The sequence below is a fragment of the Mastomys coucha genome, chromosome X (assembly GCF_008632895.1).
Source record: "Mastomys coucha isolate ucsf_1 chromosome X, UCSF_Mcou_1, whole genome shotgun sequence".
NCBI lineage: Eukaryota > Metazoa > Chordata > Mammalia > Rodentia > Muridae > Mastomys > Mastomys coucha.
In genome coordinates, this window is record NC_045030.1 from 145,549,358 (window position 1) to 145,573,394 (window position 24,037).

General features: G+C 40.8%; 1 protein-coding gene across 12 annotated transcripts in view; it reads right to left on the minus strand.

Annotated features, from left to right (window-relative positions):
* The window catches only part of Shroom2 (shroom family member 2), a 185,609-nt gene that overhangs the window by 27,278 nt on the left and 134,294 nt on the right, over nt 1-24,037 (minus strand). For 3 of the 12 annotated variants that reach the window (XM_031369712.1, XM_031369703.1, XM_031369695.1), the window contains exons 4-6: nt 18,796-21,253; nt 16,944-17,044; nt 12,165-12,305 (exon numbers count right to left, since the gene is read on the minus strand). In XM_031369712.1, the coding sequence (XP_031225572.1) occupies nt 12,165-12,305; nt 16,944-17,044; nt 18,796-21,253 (2,700 nt within the window). Of the gene's footprint in view, nt 1-4,338; nt 4,838-4,920; nt 5,162-12,164; nt 12,306-16,943; nt 17,045-18,795; nt 21,254-24,037 lie in introns of those variants that run through there. The other 9 variants (XM_031369741.1, XM_031369731.1, XM_031369721.1 and 6 more) reach the window with 4 other exon arrangements.

Below are 24,037 nucleotides of genomic sequence, written 5' to 3' on the forward strand. Positions count from 1 at the left end.
ATAATGCAATAAAACTTAAATCAATAAAAAAAAAAGAATCTGTTTTGCAAAATTTCCCCTCCCAAATTCCTTCTCTCTCACTTTTCTACCTACTACATGTGGGTATCAAAAGCTATATTCCAGGCATTTTTCTTCTTGGCTCAGAATGTCCCTTCCAAAGGAAATAATCATTATCTATAAAAATGGTGACACTGAATGTTCCCTGGCACTAGGTCTAGGGGGAATCTACCCATATTCCTACAGTCTGAACAACTTCCTGAGCCCTTGGCCAGGATATCTCTTTGAAATGATATACCTTCAAGAGGAAATCTGTGGAGTTCCACTTAGGTAGAACCCCAGATTTAAAGAGGCCAGGAAACTTTTTTAAACTTCATTACACCTTCCACCACATAAACTCTTCATCCCCTCTCCTGGCATTCTCATATACATACATATTCATTCTCTCTATCCTTCTCTCTACCTGTCCCCTCCCTCCCTACTTCCCTTGAGGCAGGTCTCATGTGTCTCAGGCTGATGTTGAGCTAACTATATAGCCAAAGATAACCCTGGACTTCTGATCTTCTTGCTTCTACCTCCTGAATGCTGGAATTCATGTGTGCACCATAATGCCCAGTTTATGTAGTACTGGGATTGAACCTAGGGCTTGCTGGATGCTAGACTTTAGCAAGCAATTGGGCTATACCATTAGCCTTAACATTCTCCTTATATCCTTCACAATGTTTATAAAAATATATTATTATTTCACATTTGAAAATACTGGGAACTGCAAATCCCTAAGGCCTTCGGCCTATGAAACAACCACTCTACCACTGAGCTATAATTCCAACCTTCTACTTTTTATTTTCACAAAAATCGCCCAACTTGGACATGGATTTAGATTTTCCTACCTTCTCCAAGAAGCTGAGATTAAAAGCTTGGCAGCACCAGGCCAGGCCACTTGTGATTTTAAAATTTTAGCATATGTCTTGCTATGTAGAACAGGGATTAGCAAACTAGAAATTTTAATCCTTGATTTAGCATGTCACTTTCATTAAGAAAAAGTATAGGTATTAAATTGCTGGTGTGCTAAATGGTTTATAAACCAAGTTTTATCAGAATATACTGCTCTGGAACAATTTGGTACTATGAAAACCTGCCCCAAAATACTGTGAGACCTATGGGGGGAAAAACAGACAGGGGCTGGAAAGATGGCTCAGTGGTTAAGAGTACTTGTTACTCTTACAGAGGACACAGGTTTGATTTCTAGCCCCCACATGGTGGTTCACAAAAATCTGTAACCATAGTTCCAGGGAATCCAACAGGTGCACATACATACATATATACATGCATGCATGCAGGTAAAACATTTACATATTTTTTAGGAAAAAGAAAAAAAAAGAGGCTGAAAAATCCAAGATTTCACACAGTACAATTCACTAAGAGATTTACTAATAGAAATGTGGTCATAGGTTATAGCAAAATCAGTTGGAGACCTGCCATTTGAGTCAGAAAGAGGAGTATATATCTAATGACTTCATCCTACATGTAATATACTGTTTTTCTTAATTTAATATCCAAGAATCAGGAGTATGCCTGGAGCCAGGGTCTGGTTAGCTTATTTGTGGTATATTGGGAAACTATGTGAAGGAAACAGACCAGGTTCAACTCTGGAGGTGATGACTGAAGACCATAGCACTCAGATCAAGCTTGAATCCCTCTTCCAATTTTGGTTTCTTTGTTTGAGACAGCATCTTAATATGTAGCTTACTCTTGCATTGAACTCAGTGTCTTCTTACCTTAGCAACTACAAATGTTAGGATCACAAACATTTCTAAAGTCCTCAGACTAGCCAATTCATTTTCCAAACACTTTGCAGACTAAGAACATAGCCAAGTACATAGGACATGGCACTGTCTTCTAATACTTGAGCATTGCAATCTCCTACAAACTGTCAGCAAGCTCTACCAGAAGCAACAACTTGTTTTATGCTAGGATTTACATTTGTCTTCTGAGTTCTCCATTTCTCTTACAATACAACATAACACATCATCCTTAGCCACTCTTTCTTCTTTGCAAAGCACTGAAGACCATTTCAGAATTGACAAAACTGTAGATGGTTGCATGTAATGCCATGCAATTAGTAACTAAATACTGCCAACAACAACACATAGTTGCTAAAAGCTGGTGGCTGCTAAAATACAGAACTGGTAATACAGAGTCACCAAATGTGGGCCATAATAAGAGGATTCAATAACACCTAACTCTAACAACTGTAAATGTTTGAAAAGTATACACCATACTGCATAAATGTATTGTAACCTAAATGACAATGATTAAGAAAGGCCCATTTTAATAGGAATGCGAACAGTAATGAATAAAAAAAAGGCCAATAAAATATACAAAAATATATTTCTCAAGCCCCTAAGAAATGCATGTTAAATGTGGGTTATTTAATAAATCATAGAATTCCAAATTAATGTTTAATATTGGCAAAATTATGAGAAAAACAGGACTTCCTAGGCTGGTGAATGAGGCATAAATAGCAAGGATACACTTCATAGGTCCACAAGGTGATATCTCCTAAATATGTATCTATCATGCCTTAAGACAACCCACATGGAAGGTTATGACTCTCTCAGACAATATGCCTACTAAAGTATTATTTGTAATTGTGAATGGCTAAAGCAGCTTTAAATGTCTACATATTTCTCATATTTTAGGATACCAGGCATAGTACATATAAAATGTTTTTGTATTTTTTAAAGGCAGTTTGCATACATTATATGGAGAATGACTATATATGTAAAATATATATTCGTGCTAAAACAAGACTTCAAAGCACACACACTTCTATGTTCTACAGTGCAATCAGTAGGTGAGGAGATGAAGAATGCTTTCAATTTTCTCTCTTTAATTTTTTATATTAATTTGAACTGTCTTCCCACCCTATCTAAAAATTTATTTTAAAAGGGTGGGGGTAAAAAGGGTGAGTAATTAAATAGATTCTGAATCTCTTCAGACATCCAGAAATGTCTACAATTCTATCAGTGATCTGACTGCTAACTTGCTCTAACAGAAGCCAGGTAAAACCTCTAGTGTCCAAGAAAAGGGAAAGACGGGTAGCTCAAGGTAGACATAAAATGCCAGCTTTTTTCTATGGCTCCCCAACCATGATCCTTCCTCCCTCCTTCCCTCCCCACCCCCCTTCTCTCTCTCACACACACAAATCTAAAGTAGTAAGAGCCATAGAAAAACATTCTAAAAGGCCATATAAATTATTACCTTCCCCAACCTCCAGCATGCAAAGTCAGACTTTGGGGGAGTGGCCAGTCTGTGCAAAGCATGCAGCAGTTAACAGGCTTTTACTAAGTCATTTGTTACTGCAGCTGGGTAGCAGAAGCCTTCTGTAACCCATCTAGTTGACGCACACTTGTGATTATTTCCAGAATGTTGAAAAAAATTGTATATGTTTGAATGCATGAGAATGCCCCTGCAAACTTTCTCCTTAAGACAGATGTAGGTGTGGGTGTGTATGCATGTATATATGTGTGAGCATGTGCATGTATATGTACACATATATTTTTTTGTACTATATACAAAGTATATAGACTAGTCCCCTTTTCTATCACAAAAGCAATACTCTCCTGTGACAAAATCATCAAAAATACTTCTATCTACTTTAACCAGAAAATATGCCAACCATTCAAATTTGTTCCAGTATGTTATGCTTAAAAATCATTTTCCAATCATTTAAAAAATGTAGTCGTTAGACAGCAAGCTATTTAGTTATAATGTTACCAGATTTTGGAAAAGCTTTCCTTAATTTGCCTTTCCTCCTCCTCCTCCTTTTTTTTTTTTTTTTGCCTCTGCACTGGCACAATCAATGCCTAAATGTGCAATTCAAGATGACACCTACTCCCATGAGTCAGTGAATACAGACTCAGATAGTGTATGTATGTGTGTACAGAGATAGCTATGCAGCAATTTCCCTGTGAAAATGGCATTCCTTCTACACATGCAAAAGCTTCCTTGCCTACAGCAAAGGCAATTCATCATTTAGCAACATGGCCCAAAACAATAACCTGCATTTTTAATCACAATGAGAGAGGCAGAATGAAAAATGCAAGCACATGTATAATAACACATTTAAAGAAAGAACATTATCATGATCAAAACAAATAATAAATTATAAGAATGAAAATATTAAAAGCCACAGAGATTCCATTTTCTCCTTACAGAGTTTTTTTCCACTGCAGTTAGCAAGCTGTGTGAATGTACACATGGACCATTTGTATGACCAAGCATGCACACATGCTTTTACACCCCCACCACTCTCCAATTTGAATGTAGCTAACTCACCATTTTCTTTCAGTGAGCACACTCAGTGTGTCAGGAGTGAGAATGCCTGCATCTTATGATCTACTGAAAAAGAAACGGCAACGCAGACAAGTCTTCACAGATTCCTCCTGCCTGCATACTCGGGTCATCCATGTGCAGAACTCACACAGAGCAATTTTTCCACACAGCAAGGGTTACCAGTCCCACCAGTTAGGGACGGCAGCTTTCAGTTCCAACGTGCTTTCATCAACCTTTAAAAACCTAGGCTGCAAAAACTGCCTGTGCCCTTAAACATGCATGCAGCATTGACAAAAGTGCCCCCTCTCACATGTGTGCATGCTTACAGAGCGCTCCATCCAGAATCTGAACCCTGATTTGCATGATTTTTATCTTTAGACAGAACAATAAACAATGAGAATGTTTGCAGATCTTGCCAGATCAGTCCCACGCCATTGTGAGCTGACAAACAACCTGCCCTTTAAGACTGTAGAACAAAAGAGGCATTGGGAACTACACCCTCCTCACAAATAGCACAAGTGATTTTTAAAACAGTTCCCCTCAGGGATAAGATGCCCTGAGAAGGAGCACTAGAGTCTCTCTTACCTGCATCCCTGCTTGCTGCTGTAGACTGTGGCTCATTCAGCCTGCAAAGGCAGCTAAGTGCTTCAGGGACCCAAAGCCCGCCTCTGCCACCGCAGAATCCTGCTGCCTACAGCACTGTGGAGTCACGAAGGCATGCTGGCAACAGCTGGAATATCAGAGCCTGCTGCCTTATGATTTACAAGTTTATGAAGGTTCTGTCAACTCCAGAACCTAGTATATCTGGTCTCAGGAAATATTCCCAACACTTCCCATGATTAAGCTATAAGAGGCTTCTCCTTTTAAAACCCTATTAGGCATGGAGGAGGGGTGTCCTTTCTTTTTCTATTTTCTGAAAGTGGAAAATATAGAAGAACCCACTGCAAGAATGTCATTCATGAATTCTACTTAAGAACTCTCACCAATGCTATCACAGGCATACATGGTCCAACTCTACAACTACAATGAAGTTAAAGAAGATACTCAATAGCCTATTTTATGTTGGTGGATATTCTTACGCTGATTACACACTCATTAGGAATGTAATCCATCAACTAACAAACAAAGTGTTTCAGAACTTTTCCTGTGTGCAAGGGCACTGGGGCAAGAAGACAAAGCAACCAGACTGACCCTGACTCACTCAATTCATCACATCACAATGACTTGCATTTAAAGGCTCTGTGCCCCACCTCCACTCTGACCATAGCCCCCCAACCTCAGTGCCATGGTCCTGAACAGAAATTGCCCTCTCACAAATTTTCTTCATAGCTCCTTCCCACCTAGACAGACAGCCCTCAATATCTGAGTTCTGGGCTTAGTCACCAGGGCTTTTGCTTTTCAGCTTGTTTCCATAAAGCTCTTCTCGATACACAGTAATTATTTCAGAGTCCTGCTCATTTCACCAAATAACATGCTATTATGCAGCCTCTAATGTAGCATAGTGCTAATCTATTATCATTATATCCATTAAGCATTTACATTTTTATTAACACATATTTACTTTTATAACATTATGGATTGCATTCTTACATTTCATACATTTAAATCTCATAGTTAGTTTGCTCATATACTCTATTATCTTCCTTAGCCCCTTTCTTATCCTTCATCTTCATAAATACTAACCTTTCTACTACTTTCAAGTCATATGCCTATATGTGTATATGTATTTAATATACCTTCCACATGAGAAAAAAAAAAACATTTTTCCTGATCTAGCTTATTGTACTAAACATGATTTTCAGTTTCATCTCCTTCCTGGCAAAGGACATTTCATTTTGTGACCAAATAAAATACATATACTCAGCAGCCTACATTTTTCTTTACTATTCTGTTTATGGGATACTCAGGCCAACTTAATAACTTGGCAATTGTGAACAGTGCTTCAGTGGACAATGATGTGTAGGTGTCTCTGTGGTATATTAAGTTGGATCCCACTAAATGCTTAAATGTAAGAGAAAGGGTTACAAGAGGTTATTAAATCTGGGTGGCCTGATACAAACATAGTGAAGATTTGAACCTGTATTTTTGATTGCAAAGCTCACACTCTTTCCAGTGTTTTTCATGGCTACATAGTATTTTATATATATCCTCATATACAGTGATGTCACCTCCTGACATCCCCATTCTTGCCTTCCTCTCCCAAGAGGCTTGTACATGTTCAAGTGTTAACTTGGTAGTCAAGTATTCTACCAACTGGGCATATTCATAAGAAAAACATTTCATTTTCAAATGAAAAATACATAAACTTAAATTAAAAAAACAAGTTTCCAAGTGCCCTCTATTACTAAGCTTCAGATGTGTATGATATGGTATACTATCATTTGAATCTTAAGTATCTCTCATAGTCCTGTATTTTAAATGCTTGGTCCCTTGAGAGCCAGTACTATGAAATGGAAGAATCTTTAGGTAATAGGGACAAGAGGAAGGAAATTAAGTCACTAGGATTATACACTTGAAGGAGATTGTAGTACATCAGTTCCCTCTTCCTCCCTCTCTGCTACCATGAATTAAATGGTTTTTCCCCCATCATGTCTTTCTTCCATGATGTGCTGCTTCATCATAGGCCTAAAAGCAATGTAACCAACCTCTGAAACCATAAGCTAAAAAAACAACCTTTTCCCTTTATAAGTTGACCACTTTAGTCATTTTGTTGTAGTGATGGAAAAGTCTGATATATATTTACCCCAGTTAATCAACCAATATTGGTACATTCTGAGACGGAAGCACTACCTATTGTACTAATGAAGCACCTCAACATTAGTGCATTAATAATAATATTATTATATTTTTATAAGTTATTTTATATTTTACTAATTACTATATATTATTTATTGTTCCTTTCCTGGCCCAGGATCCCAGGCAGGCAACACATTGTATATAGCAACTTTGTTTTCTTAAGCCCCTTTCATTGTGATAGTGCTATAACATTGAAAGTTTCTCCTTCCGTCAAATGCATATGTTAAAAGCATAACCATGCAGGCATGGAGATATGTTCTTATAATCCCAGAATTTGGGATGAAGGTGTTGTGTAGCAGTTTACTAGGTAAAGTCCTTTCATTAGAGGGAAACTCTTTAAGATGCAGAATACAAAAAGGGAAGTGAAACAATAGCATGTTCTAAGAGGAAGTGAAACGCTATCCTATAGGAAAGCTTGTTAAAACAGGATATAAAAAAAGTTAATAGCTTCAGGAAGTCCCTAGAAGTGACTACATTCACTGGGCTCTCCCCTTCACAAGAGTATAAAAACAGTAAAGGCTGCTGAGAAGACTCAGACAAGCCTGGAAGAAGCAGAGAATAGTTGAGCTGCCTGGAAAAGACTTAATAAGTGAGCTACCTGAAAAGGACACTTTCCAACTTGCTTTCTGTAAGTTCTATAGTGCTTTTATAAGTTGTTGCCCATGCTGGGATGGGCTTTGGTGATGCAGCTGTCTTTACGACCTTCTTTCTGTTCCTGTAAATAACCCCATTAAAACTCACTGTTTCACCAAGTTAGACTTTGGCCTGTCATCAGATCCCTATCTGGGATGAGTGACATTTGTTCATATCTCTCAAGGAACAATGTCACACAGCAGAGGGTGAGGCAGGAAGATTGTGAGTTCATAGATAATCTGAGCTATAGTCAAATCCTTTCTCAAAAACCAACCACCAACTAACCTTAACCTCTTAAAGAACTAGGAGGTAGAGCACTTGGGGAGTAAAAGTTCATGAGAGTGTCTATCTCATTAGTGGGATTAGTGTCTCTATGTGGGAACACAGAGAAAAAATGTTTATTTTTAGGCCAGAAAATGAGATCTCACAAGGCACCAAATCTGCTAGTGCCTTAACCTTGGACTTCAGTCTCCAGAATGGTTTGAAATACCTAGTGGTGTCTGAATGGTACTACATAACTTTAATCCTGATATCCAGGAGGCAGAGGCAGGAGAATCTTTGTGAGTGAGGCCAGCCTGTTCTACAGAGTGAGCTCCAGGCCAGCTAGGACTACACAGTGAGATCATACCTCAGATAACAATAGAAATACTCGGTAGTAGAACCTTTTGGCTGTGACTAGACACACTGGGGTATGTGCCCTTGAAGAGTCTATCTTATCCTAAGTCCACCCTTTCCCTTTCTGCTTCTTGATGGTATAAGATCCTCTAGTCTAAGATATTTTGTTCCAGCATCCTAAATGGAGTAGGAGATAAATAATTAGACTTCCCTTTGTTTTGGTGTTCTTAATACTTCTGAGGAATTTTCAGGCATCTGTAACATGTTATTCATTTGATTTTCCCCCTTTCTATAATTAGATTGTGTCTATGAATTTCTGAGTAAAGACTACAGAGGTAAATTATCACTTGTCTTCACCATACAAAGGGTACATACTGCTAACATGTCTTATTTCTATGGTATCAATCCAATCATGTGGTTAACTTGTAAGCTTTTTCTGTACTCTTCAGTCTGCTTCTTCTATAGGATGTTACCAGATGACTGAAGGCCCAGAGTTATGCTCCACCTCCTTGAGGGTAGACATACTAAACTTTCCCACTGCTATAACAAAATAGCTGAAAAAAAAACAAATTAAAGGATAAAGGCTTTATTTTGGTTCATGGTTTTAAAGATTCAATCAAAGATTACCCTGATACCATTGCTTTGCTTTGAGCCTGAATGAGACAAAGTATCACAGTGGTCAACTATTACCCATTTGACTTTTAATATGGTTTTGGTCCTTATATATTCAGAAATTTTTTATTCTTATCAAGATCTTGTGACTCACATTCAGTTAGGTAACACAACCTGAGATTATGACCCACAGCTTAAGAAGCTGGGATTTAAGGTAAACTTACAAACAATGTACATGGCATGCCCCACCCCCATGTACAAAGCCTATTCATGTTAAGGAAAATCAAGAGTTCTAATTCCTGTAGCTGCTTATTAGATAGCTTAACTTCAACAGGCCTTTGCTTTCCTAAGGATCGGCCACAGCTAATAGTTTCATAGCTCTAATATACAAGAGCTAACATACAAAGAATGTAGCAAAGGGAAAAGTCAGTTGCTCTTAAGCTCTTGTTCTCTTTCTTGTCTTTACTCTTACCTCTTGCTCCCTTCCCCTCCCCTCTCCCCACCTCTCTCCACGTGGCCATGGCTGTCTACTTCTCTACCTTCTCTCTGTTTTCTACAATAAATGTCTTAAAACCAAACACCTCCCCCCAAAAAAAGAAAGAAAGAAAAGAAAAAGAAAACAAAAGGAAAAGAAAGAAAAAAAGAAAAGTTAGTCAAGCTTTCTTGCCTATATTCACAAGAGACTGCTTGCTTCTAGAGCCTACTTTTCAGTACTCTGAAAACCAAATGTCTATAAGGGTATTTCTAGATTGGGTTAATTGAGGTAAGAAGATCTACCCTATGTAAGGGCAGTGCCATCCCATGGGCAGAATAAAAGGAGAAAGTGAGCTATGCAGCATCATTCATTTCTCCTGATTCCTGATTAAGGATGCAAATTGAAGCTGCCTCACATTCCTGCTGTCATGAGTTTCCTACCATTTAGAATAGTACCCTCTAACTAATGAACCAAAATACACCCTTCCTTAAGCCACTTTTTCAAGTATTTTGTCCCAGCAATGAGAAGAGAAACTAATAATAGACATGAAAACGAAGTCTGTCCCTGTGTGGTGGCAACATGTCATTAATCTCAGGTGGATTTCTATGAGTTCGAGGCCAGCCTGGTCTGCAGAGTGAGCTCCAGGACAGCCAGGGCTTCATGGAGGGACCCTGTCTCAACAAAACAACCAACCAACCAACCAACCAACCAACCAACCAACCAACCAACCAACCAACCAGTCTTGTGCCTCTGTCTTTTTCTGGCAGTTGCTATTTTTTATTTTTGGGATGATGGTCTTATGTTACATATACAGAAAGAGTGCCTCAGTTCAGAATTCTGCCTGGTCTTATGAAATGGAAGCTCTAGCTCCTCCTCATCCTTGTCCAGCCTCCCCTATCCCTCTACTCCAAGCTTAAGTTTCACTTTTTTAGCCTGACCCACCCAGCACTGGATGTATAATTACCTAGCACAGTCCTTTAGAAAAGGCAGGCTGCAATTGCTGGACAGCTAATTGAAGGCCAGAGACAATAAACATCTGCCCTAAAGCCATGAACATAGGGTAGAGCTCTCCCATAATCAATCTCTGTTACTTCCAAAATCCACTTGGCAGAAGCTGGTTTTCTAAAGAGGAAATTGGTCTTCACATAATTTCTACACACCAAGTTCTTTCTCAAGAACAAACAACACAAAGTGGGTTTGCTTTGCTGGTTAATGTATTTTATATTAAAGTAAAATGTCTCTAAAGAATTTTCCCTCACATGAATTCAGTTTTGTAGCTCTATAGGAGTAAGTTCTACACCCCCCCCCCCCAAAATACAATCTTGAAGTCAATGGCAAACCAGCTGTGGTGGTCACTCCCAAATCTCATTTCAGCCCAATTTTGTAGCACATCCCAGGATACTACCTTTATAGAAGAGGCTCAAATGTGAGGAGCAAAAACCAAATGTAGTATGTTAATTTTCTTATAGGGGTTAAAATATGATTGTGGAAAACAAGTCAGCTTAATGATTTCTTCTGAGATGCTATGTCTTTTTAACTCCAGAATGAGCGCAGGTAGTAAAGCCCATTTCACTTACTATCATTTAAGTAAATGTTAGTAATCTTTAGTAACGTTTCAACACAGAGCATGTACTACCATGGAATGCTGATCAAAGATTAAAGGAAGATTGAGCAGCAAGCCATCTATCCATCTACTCACCTATTCTTCCTTCTGTCTGCTTATTCACTGTCTAGTATCCTCCATCCATGCCTCCATCAACCCTTCATTTATCCATCTAAACAACCATCTACCTAACTGAGGGACAATGAATTAGATAAACTCTTTGGTAGGTCAACAGAGAGATGCTACAACTACTTACTAAAAATGGTGAGCTTCTAAGATAGCTTGTTTCCTCCTCACTCCCCAGAGACAAAAGCCTGACCTTCAAGACCTTGTGGGCTTTCTTCCTGCCAGTAGGGTGGCTGCTGGTGGACTGGCTCAACAACTTCACAGCAGCAGGAGGACATTCTACATAACAGTTGGGCCAATCAACCATCCTATCTGTTTTCAAACTGCCCAACCTTAAATCATTCAAAGAAAACTCTTCAGAGACTTTAAAAATCCCCAGCTCTTTTGTGAACAGACTGGATTTTTGGTTTCCTGATTCCTCTCCACCCCCCAGGCTTTTGAAAGGGTAACTTTTCTCTGTGCATAAGTTGCATAAACATGTTTCCTCACCCCCAATAAATAAATGCCTTTCAACTGCTGATTCTGTTTGTGCTTGTTTGTTGCTACCAGTCATGCTTACGAGTGTTCTCCCCTTTTACTTCTTTGACTGGCAGAGAAAATGAATCCAACTGAAGAGCCCTAGACTATATTAACAACATATCCATCCATAATCAACTCATTCATCCTTCTATCTGCCTACTCATCTACTCAGGTGTCTAACCATTCATCCATCTACCTACCCTTCTCTATATTCATCTACCCAAGGACTGTTTTATCTGTCTCTTCCCTCACCCATCTACCAATTCACCAGTGCATTCACCAGTGCATTCAATCACCAACTGTTGGGATTCAGGCCATAAAGTGTGGTGGAGACAAATTCCTCGAAACCCAGTGGAAAGGTTCTAGTACTTTTATTTATTCATAAACAGCAAGAAGCAAATAAATTGTAAAAACAGGCCCGCATTCATTCATCCACACTCGCCCACTAACCTTTCCAGTCTGGCAGGAGTTTCCCTAGCTTCCAGGCAGAGGTACGCAGGTAAGGTGCCACTTGCTGTTCCTTGCTCTGGATCCTCTGGAGCTGAGCAGCTGTGTGCAGGCTTTTGCTGTCTAAGCAGCGGGTGTTCACATCTGTGTGGGGTCCATGCAGATTATTTATCTACATGAAATATCTCCGCCAGGCTCTTGGGATATGAGCAATTTTTGCCATGCCAGACCAGAGTTTTTAAGCTAAATTCAGCCAATTACAATTAGGGCGTTCCACACATTATTTCATATCAGTTGCACGCACACATGAGCTCTCTATGGTGTTGCCTGGCCGTGGGCTCAGGGCAGTGGGTGTGTGTTCTTTATCACTCTTATCCATTCTCTAAGGTTTGGTTTTCATTACTATCTGTAGCCACAGGAAGCCCAGCTGTGGTGGCCTGGGGCTGGCAATTTCAACAGCTTTGGGGAAAATGCCCTTTGAGGCTATATGTTCTTTACATTAACCATTTATTTGGCACCTAATCTATATAGAAACTATGTCTGATAAACAGTAGTGAAAAATTAAAATCCTGTTCTTCCAAATTGCCTATCAGGAATGAGGAGAGAGAGTCCAGAGAACAGGACAATCAATGGTGTGGAAATATATCTATGATGTTCTCTCCCCACTATCCCAATTGGCAGAAGACATCATTGTTCACAATATAATGGTCATCTACTTTTGAGGGTATAAGGAAAAACTAATTTTGGTGTCACAAAAAGTAATATATGAACAAAATGAAAGTAACTCAGTATGGCAATTGCTTTTTGCAAAAAGGGTGTGCTATGTATGACCCAGGATAAAGCTAGTAGAATAGCAGCACACATCACCTAGATGGCTTCAGTCTTTTATCCCTTATTGCCTGTTCCTCATTGGCTGGGCTTAACCTTAGTGTCTACTAATGACTGGCTAATTTAGAAAGTAGTGGCATGAAATGGAAAAATAGAAAGAGAAAGGGTAGAATTTAAGCATTTTAGGAATTCTAGGAAGACAATTACACCTGGTCAAACAAAATTATCTAACAAAGGACTGAGAAAAGGGGTTCTGGTGGAGGAAAGGACAGAAAAGGAAGTAGACATCATGTTCTTAACCTGGTGTTAAGAAGAAAAATGTCTTACAAAGCAAAACTCTGAAAAGCAGAATTACTGAACAGAGTTGGGAATTATACAATAAGGCTGCAATTATACAATGTCCTGAAGCACCCAACTACCATCTTGCTGCCCCATTAGCCACATATAAGACAGAAGCTCCTTTATTACTCTTCACTGTAAGTGCTTTCCCTTCACTCGTGTGAGTGTGAGAAAGCTGACACAGGAACAGAACTCACTAGCATAAAGGTATATGGAAAAAGCAGGGGCATCTCTCCTAGTGTTAAGAACTGAATTGAGACCTCTCCCAAATTAATGTGTTGAAGTCCAATCTTCAGTATCTCAGAGTATAACTATGTAGGCAAACAAGACATTTAAGGTGGTGATTAAGGAGAAATGAGGTCACTAGGGTGGCTCAAAACTAATCTGTTTGGTGTCCTTGTAAGAACTACAGATTAGGAATAGAGAGGCCCACAATGTAAACAAATGAGGACATAGCAAGGAGATGGAGTCTACATATAAGACAATCAAAGGACAACAAAGGAGTTGGTTGCTCCTTTCACTATATGTATTCCAAGGATGGAACTCAAGTCCTCAGGCTTGGTGGCAGGAGCCTTTACCAGGTAAACCATCTCACTAGCCCCTGTGTGGACATGTTTTTCTTTTTTTAACAATAGCCCTTAAGAAATCAGATACTGGGGCTGGCAAGATGGCTCAGAGGGTAAGAGCACTGACTACTCTTCCAAAGGTTTTGAGTTCAGATCCCAGCAACCACATGGTGGCTCACAACCACCTGTAGTGAGATCTGATGCCCTCTTCTGGTGTGTCTGAAGACAGCTGCAGTGAATCACGCCAGAGCGAGCAGGGCTGGCAGAGGTCCTGAGTTCAACAGCAGCCACACACGATGGCTCACGGCCATCTGTACAGCTACAGTGCATAAAATAAATCTTAAAAAAAAAGAAATCAGATACTGAACATTTAAGGGACTCCCAAGTCAGTGATTGAATGCATTTGCAAGAAACAGACCCTGCTGGTTATAATAAATTTGAGTATTCAGTCTGAAATCCTGAGAGCAATGAGAACCTCTAGGAAAATACCATCAGAACAGGGAAGACAGAACAAGTGAGGTGGGCTGCTCAAGACACCAGGTATGATAGAGGGGAGAAAAGGCCACTAGATTTCCCAGTGTTTTGTTTTCCCCTTAATCTCCACTGATTTCTGATCTTCCATGTACATTTTGTTGGTTTGTTTATACTAGAGAAGGTATTGCTCTACAGCCTAGAATTGGTCTTGAATTTATGAGCTCCCTCCTCAGCCTGAGTGCTAGGATTACAGGCATATGCCAAATGTTCAACTCCCCTCCACCAAAACATTTTACAATTATGTGCTTTCTGTTTAGCTATAAATACTTGTAATTCTTTCCTTGCTACATGGTAAGGTCCTACAGGATCTTATACACATACATAAAAAAGATGTTTCTAGCTGCATGTAATACCTTACCCCTGAAACCCCAGCAAGTTCCGAGGTAGGAAGATCAACATGAGTTTGATGGCAACCTGTGCTACTATGCAGGGAGTTTCTGGGTGTGAAGTGACATTGTATTTCAAAAATTAAGACATTTTTAATTAAAAAATATTTCTATTTGATTTGGATGAATAACCAGCAAGTAAAAGATAATGCCTATTTCAACATTTTTGTGTTGTCGAAACAGAATGCAACACAACCATTTATTTCCAAGCATCAAATAGCAAATCAATAATTAATTTCTTATAGAGACATGTTTATATTTATTTAAACCTGTGTAGGGACACTAGGTATCTTTACATCTCTGAACCATAAATTTTTTCTTTTATTATTCTTTTTTTAAAGTTCATTGCTATTTTGCCTGCATGTGTTTCTATATGAGGGCATCAGAAGACAGTTATAAGCTGCTATGTGGGTGCTAGGATTTGAACCCAGGCCCAATGAGCCACCTTTGTAACACCCTTATTTTTATTATTCTTTAATCTCTCAAGCATATTATTTCTTGCTGACCCTCCAGAAATTTATAAATAATCTCTGGATAAAAACTGAAAATGAATTTTTAACATTACTATTACAGAATTTCATTGGCTTGCCACTCTTACACTTATGCCTGAATGCGCACACGCAGATACACACAGGGGGAGGAGAGAAGGGAGCAATGAAGAGAGGGAGGGAGGGAGGGAAGAGAAGGAGAGAGGAAAGGGAGAGGGAGAGAGGAAAGAAGAAAGAAAGAGAGAGAGAGAGAGAGAGAGAGAGAGAGAGAGAGAGAGAGAGAGAGAAATTCTGAAAATTGCTAAATTTGTAACTCAAAAGCAGATTGCTACTGGAACTAATTTCTTCAGAGTAGTTAAGCAGTCAGCTGAGAGACACAGCCATGATAAATAAAGCAGAGGGCCCTTCCTCCCATCCCTCTAAGCTCTGACAGTGCCACTGACATACATAATCACATGTGCACACACACCACATGCACATTATAGCTGTCCATGGTGACATTCTCTATACATAGCAGTGTGCTGCACCCCCCTACCCTGCACAGCTGGTGCTCGGCACGTGACTGACTCAGAATCCAAGAATAAAGCTCTAATTGTCCTCCTCAGACACTGCTAAATTCTGTAGGCGGATTATTCAGCAGCCTTTCTTACCCATGGGTGCATCGGTTTAGCTGTGCAGACTGTTAAGTAATTGCAGGGATTTCTGAGGTAGGCACACAGAGTATCAATCTGGTCACCTCAGAGTCACATAAACATGTGATACTTTTGAATAGGGCTAACAACAGTTAGTGGAAAAACATGTGAAACAAGACCCCCAACATAAAGCTCTTGAGAGTATTCATCTAAATTGGTTATTTCTGCAATGGAACCTTCAGCTTTGAAGTCAGTGTTTCATTTGCATATCACATCAGCCACATAGGATGTACAAGGCATCAGAAAAATCTTCACTCAAGAAAGATTGTGGTGCATGCTGATTTCCATCCTTCCACCAGCCCTTGTGACACAGGGTTATATTACATCTGCAAATATACATTCTTCACTTTCCCCTTCCACAGAAAGGGCAAGATCACAATGTGTACACATCTAATCAAATTCATCCTATGCACAGCTCAATAGTTATCCACCCCAACAATCTGGAATTGATTGTTTCAGGCCACACTGTAACAACATGGATCTTGCCTCTCTCTGGGAAGTCAATTGACTTCTATTTTAAAGCTCAGGTTAACTCATTAAATAAGCCCAATTTAGAAAACTTGGCCAAAATCCTTTGTGATGATTCTGAGACCATGGCCCACAAACACAGCTGTATGCCAGACAGTAAAAGTATCCCTTCAGTTAAGTACTTTCTTTGTTCAAGGATGTTAAACTGGACATTTATTTTGTCCCTATAAAGCATTTCACTAAAGAAAATTACAATAGCCATTTTTAGAACACTAAAGGCTATTACTGCTCTGCTTTTCTGGGCAGGGCTGCAGAACCCACAGGTTCTCTCTCCTCCAAACTTTAAGATCTCAGTGATGGAAATCACACTCAATTAATTAGCAAAACACAGACATATTCTGTTAACCTAGCATTTACCTTCCATAAAGATGGTCACCCTTAAAACAACTTTTTAGCAATCCCAAATCCACCATTTACCTACCTTGGAGCAGAGCATCCCTCCTCAGCTTGTAGTGTACAGAGAAGTGCTTCTTTGTGGCCACCAGAGTCCTCTGCCTGCCTGTTTGGTTCAACAGGCACTTCCTGTGAAGAACAACACTGTAAGACACGGAGTCATCAAACTGCCTGCATGCCTAAGACAGCTGTTATTATGAAACCCTTCATTTGTGGGTTAACTTTGTGTGCCTGTCTCACAATGCCTGTGGTAAGGGCCGTTGTCTCAGACTTGAGACCTGGTCACAGGACATGGCTGTTCATTTCTGCAGGGCACTTTATTGAGACCATTGGCCTAGTACCCCTGCATCCACTTCAGTTCTAAGCAGGAAAAAGAACTCCTATGTGAGAGCTGTTACCATGTGACCCAATTGGCTAAAAGAAACACAATAAACGACAGCTGGTCACAAGTCATTACTGTGAAACCTCACAGTCTAGGACTTGTGGGGGCTGGGTTCTTAATCCTAACTGAGAAGGCACAGAGTTCCCAGAGATCATACTGAACTGTAGGTAAATCAGAGTTCTAGAACTAAGCTCTCTTTAGGTTTGCATGGAGTTTTAGTACCAAATGCCAAAAGCAAACAGGCAACTATCCCTCCATGTACAACATGGTGGGTATCTTCTAAGAAAGCTTCTAGTATTCCTTACTAGTACTAGTAAGAAAATGAGACTGTTAATACTATATTGTTACATTTCCATCCACAGATCAGATACATAGAAAAAGCACAGAGAGAAACAGTGGAAGAAGAGAAGCACAGAAAAAGTGACTGACTCTGGACACTAAAATGCTGATAAGAGTATATAGTTTTCTAAAAAGCCCAAAGTTAACTCAAACATCAAACTTAAAACAGTGCAAGAGGGCCTGGTATGGTGGGCATAGTTCAAGTAAGATGATATAGCCTAATAATCATGAGGTCCTAATAATCATGGTTCTACTCCCAGCACTATGAGGGGAGAAACAGTGGATCAGATAAATGCATCACTAAATGCATTTTACCAGAGCAAAATTCTATAATCTCAAGTACTCAAAAGACTGAGGAAAGAGGACCACAATTTCAAGATTTGTCTGAACTGCAAAATGATCCTGTCTCAAAAAAACGAAAAATAAGGTAAAAAGACAACTGTGGGTATAGAACCACAGTAGACTGATTGTCTAGAAAGTATAAATTTCAATCCTAGGAACTGGGTGGCAAGTATAAATAGAATAAATACTAGATAGTAAATGACATCAATTTTATTATTTTTAACCCCACTCCACCCCAAATCAATATTTAAAAAGTGTATGGGTGGGGTTTGCTAGAGAAATGATTCAGCAGAATCCTTGCTGCTTTTGGAGAGGACTGGAGTTCAGTTTTAGCACCCACATTAGGCAGCTTACAATTTCCTGTAACTCCAGCTCTAGGGGATCCATCTGGTATCCATGGCACTAGCACACATGTGGCATACAAACATACATATACATGAAAATAAAATCTTTAAGGAAATGGCTAGTATATGTTTATAAAAAGCACCCATTTTCACTTCACTAGATAAAGTGACTGCTTCCTATAGTCTCCCAACACCTAGAGTTATTTGCTTAACATGAGAATAGATACAAGTTAATTAGGTACAAAGATAGTGAAGTGAAAGTTAGGGAAGAGGGAAATGGAAATAGAGAGATTTTTTTGCACAAATATGACACTTAAAATGATAGTGCTGGGAGCCATTTCATCCCCTCATCTTTCAAACTACAAATGATACTCTTGCACCTTAGTGAGCCATCATATATGTTGGATATGCCCTAAGAATCTTAAGGTGGTGTTCAGTGCAAGCTAAGTTATGGTTTATCGTATGCTGCATACCTGTGAGTAGTGATCTGTGGATGGTGATGAACGAGACCGTTCATGAATGTACTGTGGCTTCTGCTGCTGATCTAGACCAGCATCCAGAATATCATCTGCTGAATGGTATCGTCCAGAACTCCTGGCTTCCAGAGGTTTCCTCTGTTCCTTCCAAGATGCCTGATATTCTGCGAAGGTTCCAAGCCTTCTGGGTGGGTTCAGTTTCTCTGAGGCCTTTTCTACTTTTCTGTCATCACTGAGGATCTCTCCACAGGAGGTGGCCCGTGACCTCTTCTGGAACCAAGGCTCTGTACTCTCACATTCATGGCCCCCTGTTTGTGGTCTCTCAGCCTTCTCTCTTGGGAGCCCACAGAGAACTTGCCTATGGCCTGGCTTCTGGAGAAGAGATTTGCTTGTTTCCTCAAAAAACTTCCACCTGTCAGCAAATGTACCCACAGTATCCTCAGGTATCCTGACAGTAGGATGAGGACGGTGGTCCCCTGAGAGTCCCACTTCATTCATTTTCTCTGGCTCAGAATAGGACTTTAGTTTCTGCTCTGCTGTGAAGCGTTTCCGGCCTCCAATTCGAAGAATGTGGGGTATACCACCTCCAGAAGAGGATGGCTTGGCCAGACCTGCCTCACAGAAGCGTGGGGCAGAGTCTGGCTCCCCAGGGAAAGAAGATAAAGAAGATGAGGCACTGTGGTCACAAGTCCTGTGTTCTGATGGTCCTGAATACTGATCTGCTGGGGTGGGATCTAAATCTCGGCGCTGGAAAGAGGTGGCCTTCAGAACGCGTGTCTGGGCCTCCTTCAGGTGCTCTTTATAGGTGCTGGGGAAGGAAACTTCTGGGACAGCCCCCACATCAGCTCTCCAGTCTCCAGCACAGTCTTCAGCTTCACTATCTCCAGCTAGTGTCACTGTGCTTTTGCTCTTCTGCAGCTTTGCTCTGCGCATCTGGATCTCATTCCTCAGTGTTGTAGCAAAACGGTCACTCCTCCGTGTGGGTTTACCCACCTGGGCATCAAGCAGTGGTGGCTTCTCATTTCCACAATCCTTGCTGTTCCCGGGTTTCCATGCACCATCTTGGGTCAGAGAGTGCAGCATGGGGGTCCTCTGACGAGAAATTCTCCCACTCTCTCCATCCGCTAACTTGAAGTCATTGCCAGGACACTGCAGACCAGCTCTCACAGTGTGGCTGGCTCCAGGAGGTTCTTGGACTCCTGAGCAGCAGCCTGCAATCCCTGTATCTGGCTGGTGATACCGCTCTCTTTCATGAGAGGCCGGAGTTTCCTCATGCTGATGTAGGTAGGCCCTCTGGCCTACTGAACGTAAGAGAGGATATTCAAGGTCCACAGGAGTTGTATCTGAATGCCAATAGTCACCTCGAGGTATCACAACCTGGGCACTCCCCTGCACAGGCTGCCTGAGGGACACAGGAAAATAGTGGCTCCGCCCTCTGTCTTCTAGCTTCTGGTTAACAGAACCAGGCCACCTCACCTGAGCAGGGTTGTTATCCTGAGATGGTTCAGGAGGCTCCTGCAGACCTCCACAAGGAGTTACGTGAAGCAGTTCTCTTGGTGACGAGGGGACTCTTGGGCTCTCGTCACTGCACTGCTGTGGGTGCTGGCTCCCATGGTAAGACTTCAGAAAGTGCACATCGGAGAACTGGAGCCTGCCTGGAGCTCCTGAGGGCCTACCTGCCCTATCTTCAGAGCACAGCCAACGACAATCCAGGTGGCCTTCTGGCTGGTAACCCACATTTCCTATTTCTTTGCCACTGCTTAGGTGTGTTAGCTTCCACTGTCGATCGGTAGTTTCCATTCTGCGGTCCCCCCGGGGTTGCACATGGGGCAGGGTGGTAAACTGTTGAATACTGGTCAAGTCTGAGAATGGAGGGCCCCGTGCTTTTTCATGGCCCCTGGCTGCCACAGCAAAGCTATCACTGCGCAAAGGAAGTCCAAGAGGTGGGGGAGAAGGGGCTTTTTTCTTGTCAGGAACATACCACACAGGCCCAAAATTGGATCTCCCAGAAGTGGCTATTTTGGGCTCAACATTATCCTCTGGCCTTGGGCTTTTACTACTGTTACCAGGAACCCTAGGTATGAAACATGATGGCCTGTCCTGCAGTCCCTGAGGATCACCTGCAAACTGGCTTTGTCGGCTGCTGCTTAGTCTGGAGGCCTCCCAAAGGCCAACTTTGTAGAGAATGTTCTCAGTGGAAGAGGCATCAGCCTTGGGCAAGGTGTGGTCAGGGGTGCTGGAACAAGTGGAAAAGGAGCCATAAGCTGAGTCTCGCTTGCTATGGCCACCCAGGTGGTCAATGCTGCTGTTGGACTTGGCAGATGAGAGGTGTCCAGATGGGTAGAGCTGAGAGCTGTGGTCCAGGCTGTCTATACTGCCCATGGAGCTGAAGTGGTCAGAAGTGCGCTGTAGGCTTGTGTGCTCCCATGAGCCCGATAAATCATGAGAGGAAGAACTACAAGGAGAAGAAGCACAAAGAAAGGTTTGCAAAGAGCAAGGTCTGAGGATAGCAGCATTATGAGTATAGTTGGTTCTCCCCAGAGGAGGAGGATACTCAATAGTAACTGATTAGGAACTGGGAGAAGAGGGCATTTCTGAGGGCACACTAAAAAGGCTGTTAAACTACTGAGTGACTTTTAAAAGTCCTATATTTTCTTAAACTAATGCCCACAGTGATGCAGGCAGTGCCTGAAATAACATTTCTATGGTCCTTCATTGGTTAAGAGCAAAGATTGGAAGATGACAGTTCATAAACTAAGAATGGTTTTTAGCTTTTGAAAAAATGCTTAAATTTATTTTTTATTGTGTGTGCATATATACATGATGTGTGTGCATATAAGCATGTGTCATGGCATATGTGTAGAATGTCAGAGGACAATGTTTATGGAATTGTTTCTTTCCTTCTGCCTTTCTATGGGTTCCAGGAATTGAGCTCAAGTCACCTTGTACTGTAGGCACTTTTACCCACTGAGCCATCTCAAATAATTGAAACAGACTTATAACATCTGATAATATTGAAACAATTAAAACTCTTCCAACTTACCTGGGTGTGATAGCACACACCTTTAATCCCAACATGTGGCAGAGGCAGGAGGATGTGATATTGAGGCCAGCCTGGTCTCATGAGCAAGCTCCAGGACAGCCAGGACTGTGTAGTGAGACCCTATGTTGAAAAAAAAAAAAACCCACAAAATCTAACTTAGAAAAATCCAGGGCCAGAAGCATTCAGTGCAGAATACTATGAAAACTTCAAAGAAGAAACATCAATATTCCTCAAATTATTCCATAGCAAAGATATTTTCAAACTATTTTTATGAAGCCAGTATTACCCTGATACTAAAACTGGACAAAGACCCAACAAAAAAAGAAAATTATTTCTGAAAGAACATGAATGTAAAAGTTCTCAGTAAAAATACTTGCAAACCAAATTCGAAAACAACAACAACAAAATATTATCTACCATGACCAAGTCACTTTCATCCCAAAGCTGCAGGGATGGTTCAACATACATACATTATTAAAGATAATCCACCACATAAACAGACTCAAAAAACAGAGACAGCTCTCTCATTAGATGCAGAGAAGATCTTTGACAAAATTCAATATTCATTCTTGACAAAAGTCTTGAAGAGTCTGGGAACACAGGGAATACATAACAAAGGCAAGCCCATAGCCAACATCTTCCATCATCAAACCCAGTTCTCCCACCACAGCAAATGGAGAAAAGCTCAGGAACAAGAAAAGATATCTACTCTGCCTTACTCTATCCAGTATAGCACTTAAAGTCTTAGCTAGAAGGAAATATAAGGGATACAAATAAGAAAGGAAGAAGCCAAAGTAACCTTATGTGCAGATGATAGATTTATACATAAAGACCCTAAAGACTCCACAAAAACTCCTATAGTTGGGATGCGCTTTACTAAGTAGCAGGATGTAAAATTAGCATATAAAAATCAATAGTCCACGTATATACAAAAAGCAAACATGTACCAAGAAATTGGAGAAATAATTCCATTTATAACAGTGTTCAAAACAAAATAAAAAACCCTTACACAAGGAGCTGAGGCTGTTTCACAGCCTACTGTGCACAGGTCCTGCCAGGAGAGAGCTGAGATCTCCACTTTCTCTCTAATAACTGTCTGGAGCAGGGTCTGCCAAGAGCACACAGGGGTAACATAGTGTCTAGGACAACATCCTTCAGGTTGCCATCTGCAACCTGAGCTTGGAATGTTTCACAGCCCCCTGTGCACAGGGCCAGCCAGGACAGAGCTGGTTTCCCCAGGAGTGCTCTCACTCCCAGGCTCAGACGTGAGGTAGCTACTTTCTCTCCGATAACTGTCCAAGGCAGGACCAGTGAGGAGCACAAGGGTCACAGAAATAGTGGAGAGGCTGTCTACACCGAGAGTTTGGGCTGCTCCACAACCCTCTGCACACAAGTTCTGCCAGGAGAGAGCTGGAATCCCAGGAGTGCTGACACAGGCTTACAGGCCCACAGAAGGGACAAGCTCCAGCCACAGACAGCAAGACCTACTAACACGAGAGATAACCAGATGGCGAAAGGCAAGTGAAAGGACCTTACCAAGAGAAACCAAGGCTACTTGGCATCATCAAAACCCAGTTCTTTCACCACAGCAAATCCTGGCTACCCCAACACACCAGGAATGCACAATTTAGATTTAAAATCACATCTCATGATGCTGATAGAGGATTTTAAGAAAGACATGAATAACTCCATTAAAGAAATACAGAAGAACACAGGTAAACAGGTTAAAGCCCTTAAAGAGGAAACACAAGAATCCCTTAAAGAATTACAGGAAAGTACAACAAAACAGGTGAAGGAATTGAACAAAACCATCCAGGACCTAAAAATGGAAGTAGAAACAGTTAAGAAATCACAAGAGAGACAACTCTAAAGATAAAAATCCTAGGAAAGAAGTCAGGAAACATAGATGCAAGCATCACCAACAGAATGCAAGAGATAGAAGAGAGAATCTCAGGTACAGAAAACACCATAGAAAACACTGATACAACAGTCAAAGAAAATGCAAAATGAAAAAAAGGCCCTAACCCCAAAACATCCAGGAAATCCAGGACACAATGAGAAGACCGAACCTAAGGATAATAGGTATAGAAGAGAGTGAAGACTCCCAAGGTAATAGGCCAGTAAATACCTTCAACAAAATTATAGAAGAAAACTTCCTTAACCTAAAGAAAGAGATGCCCATGAACATACAAGAAG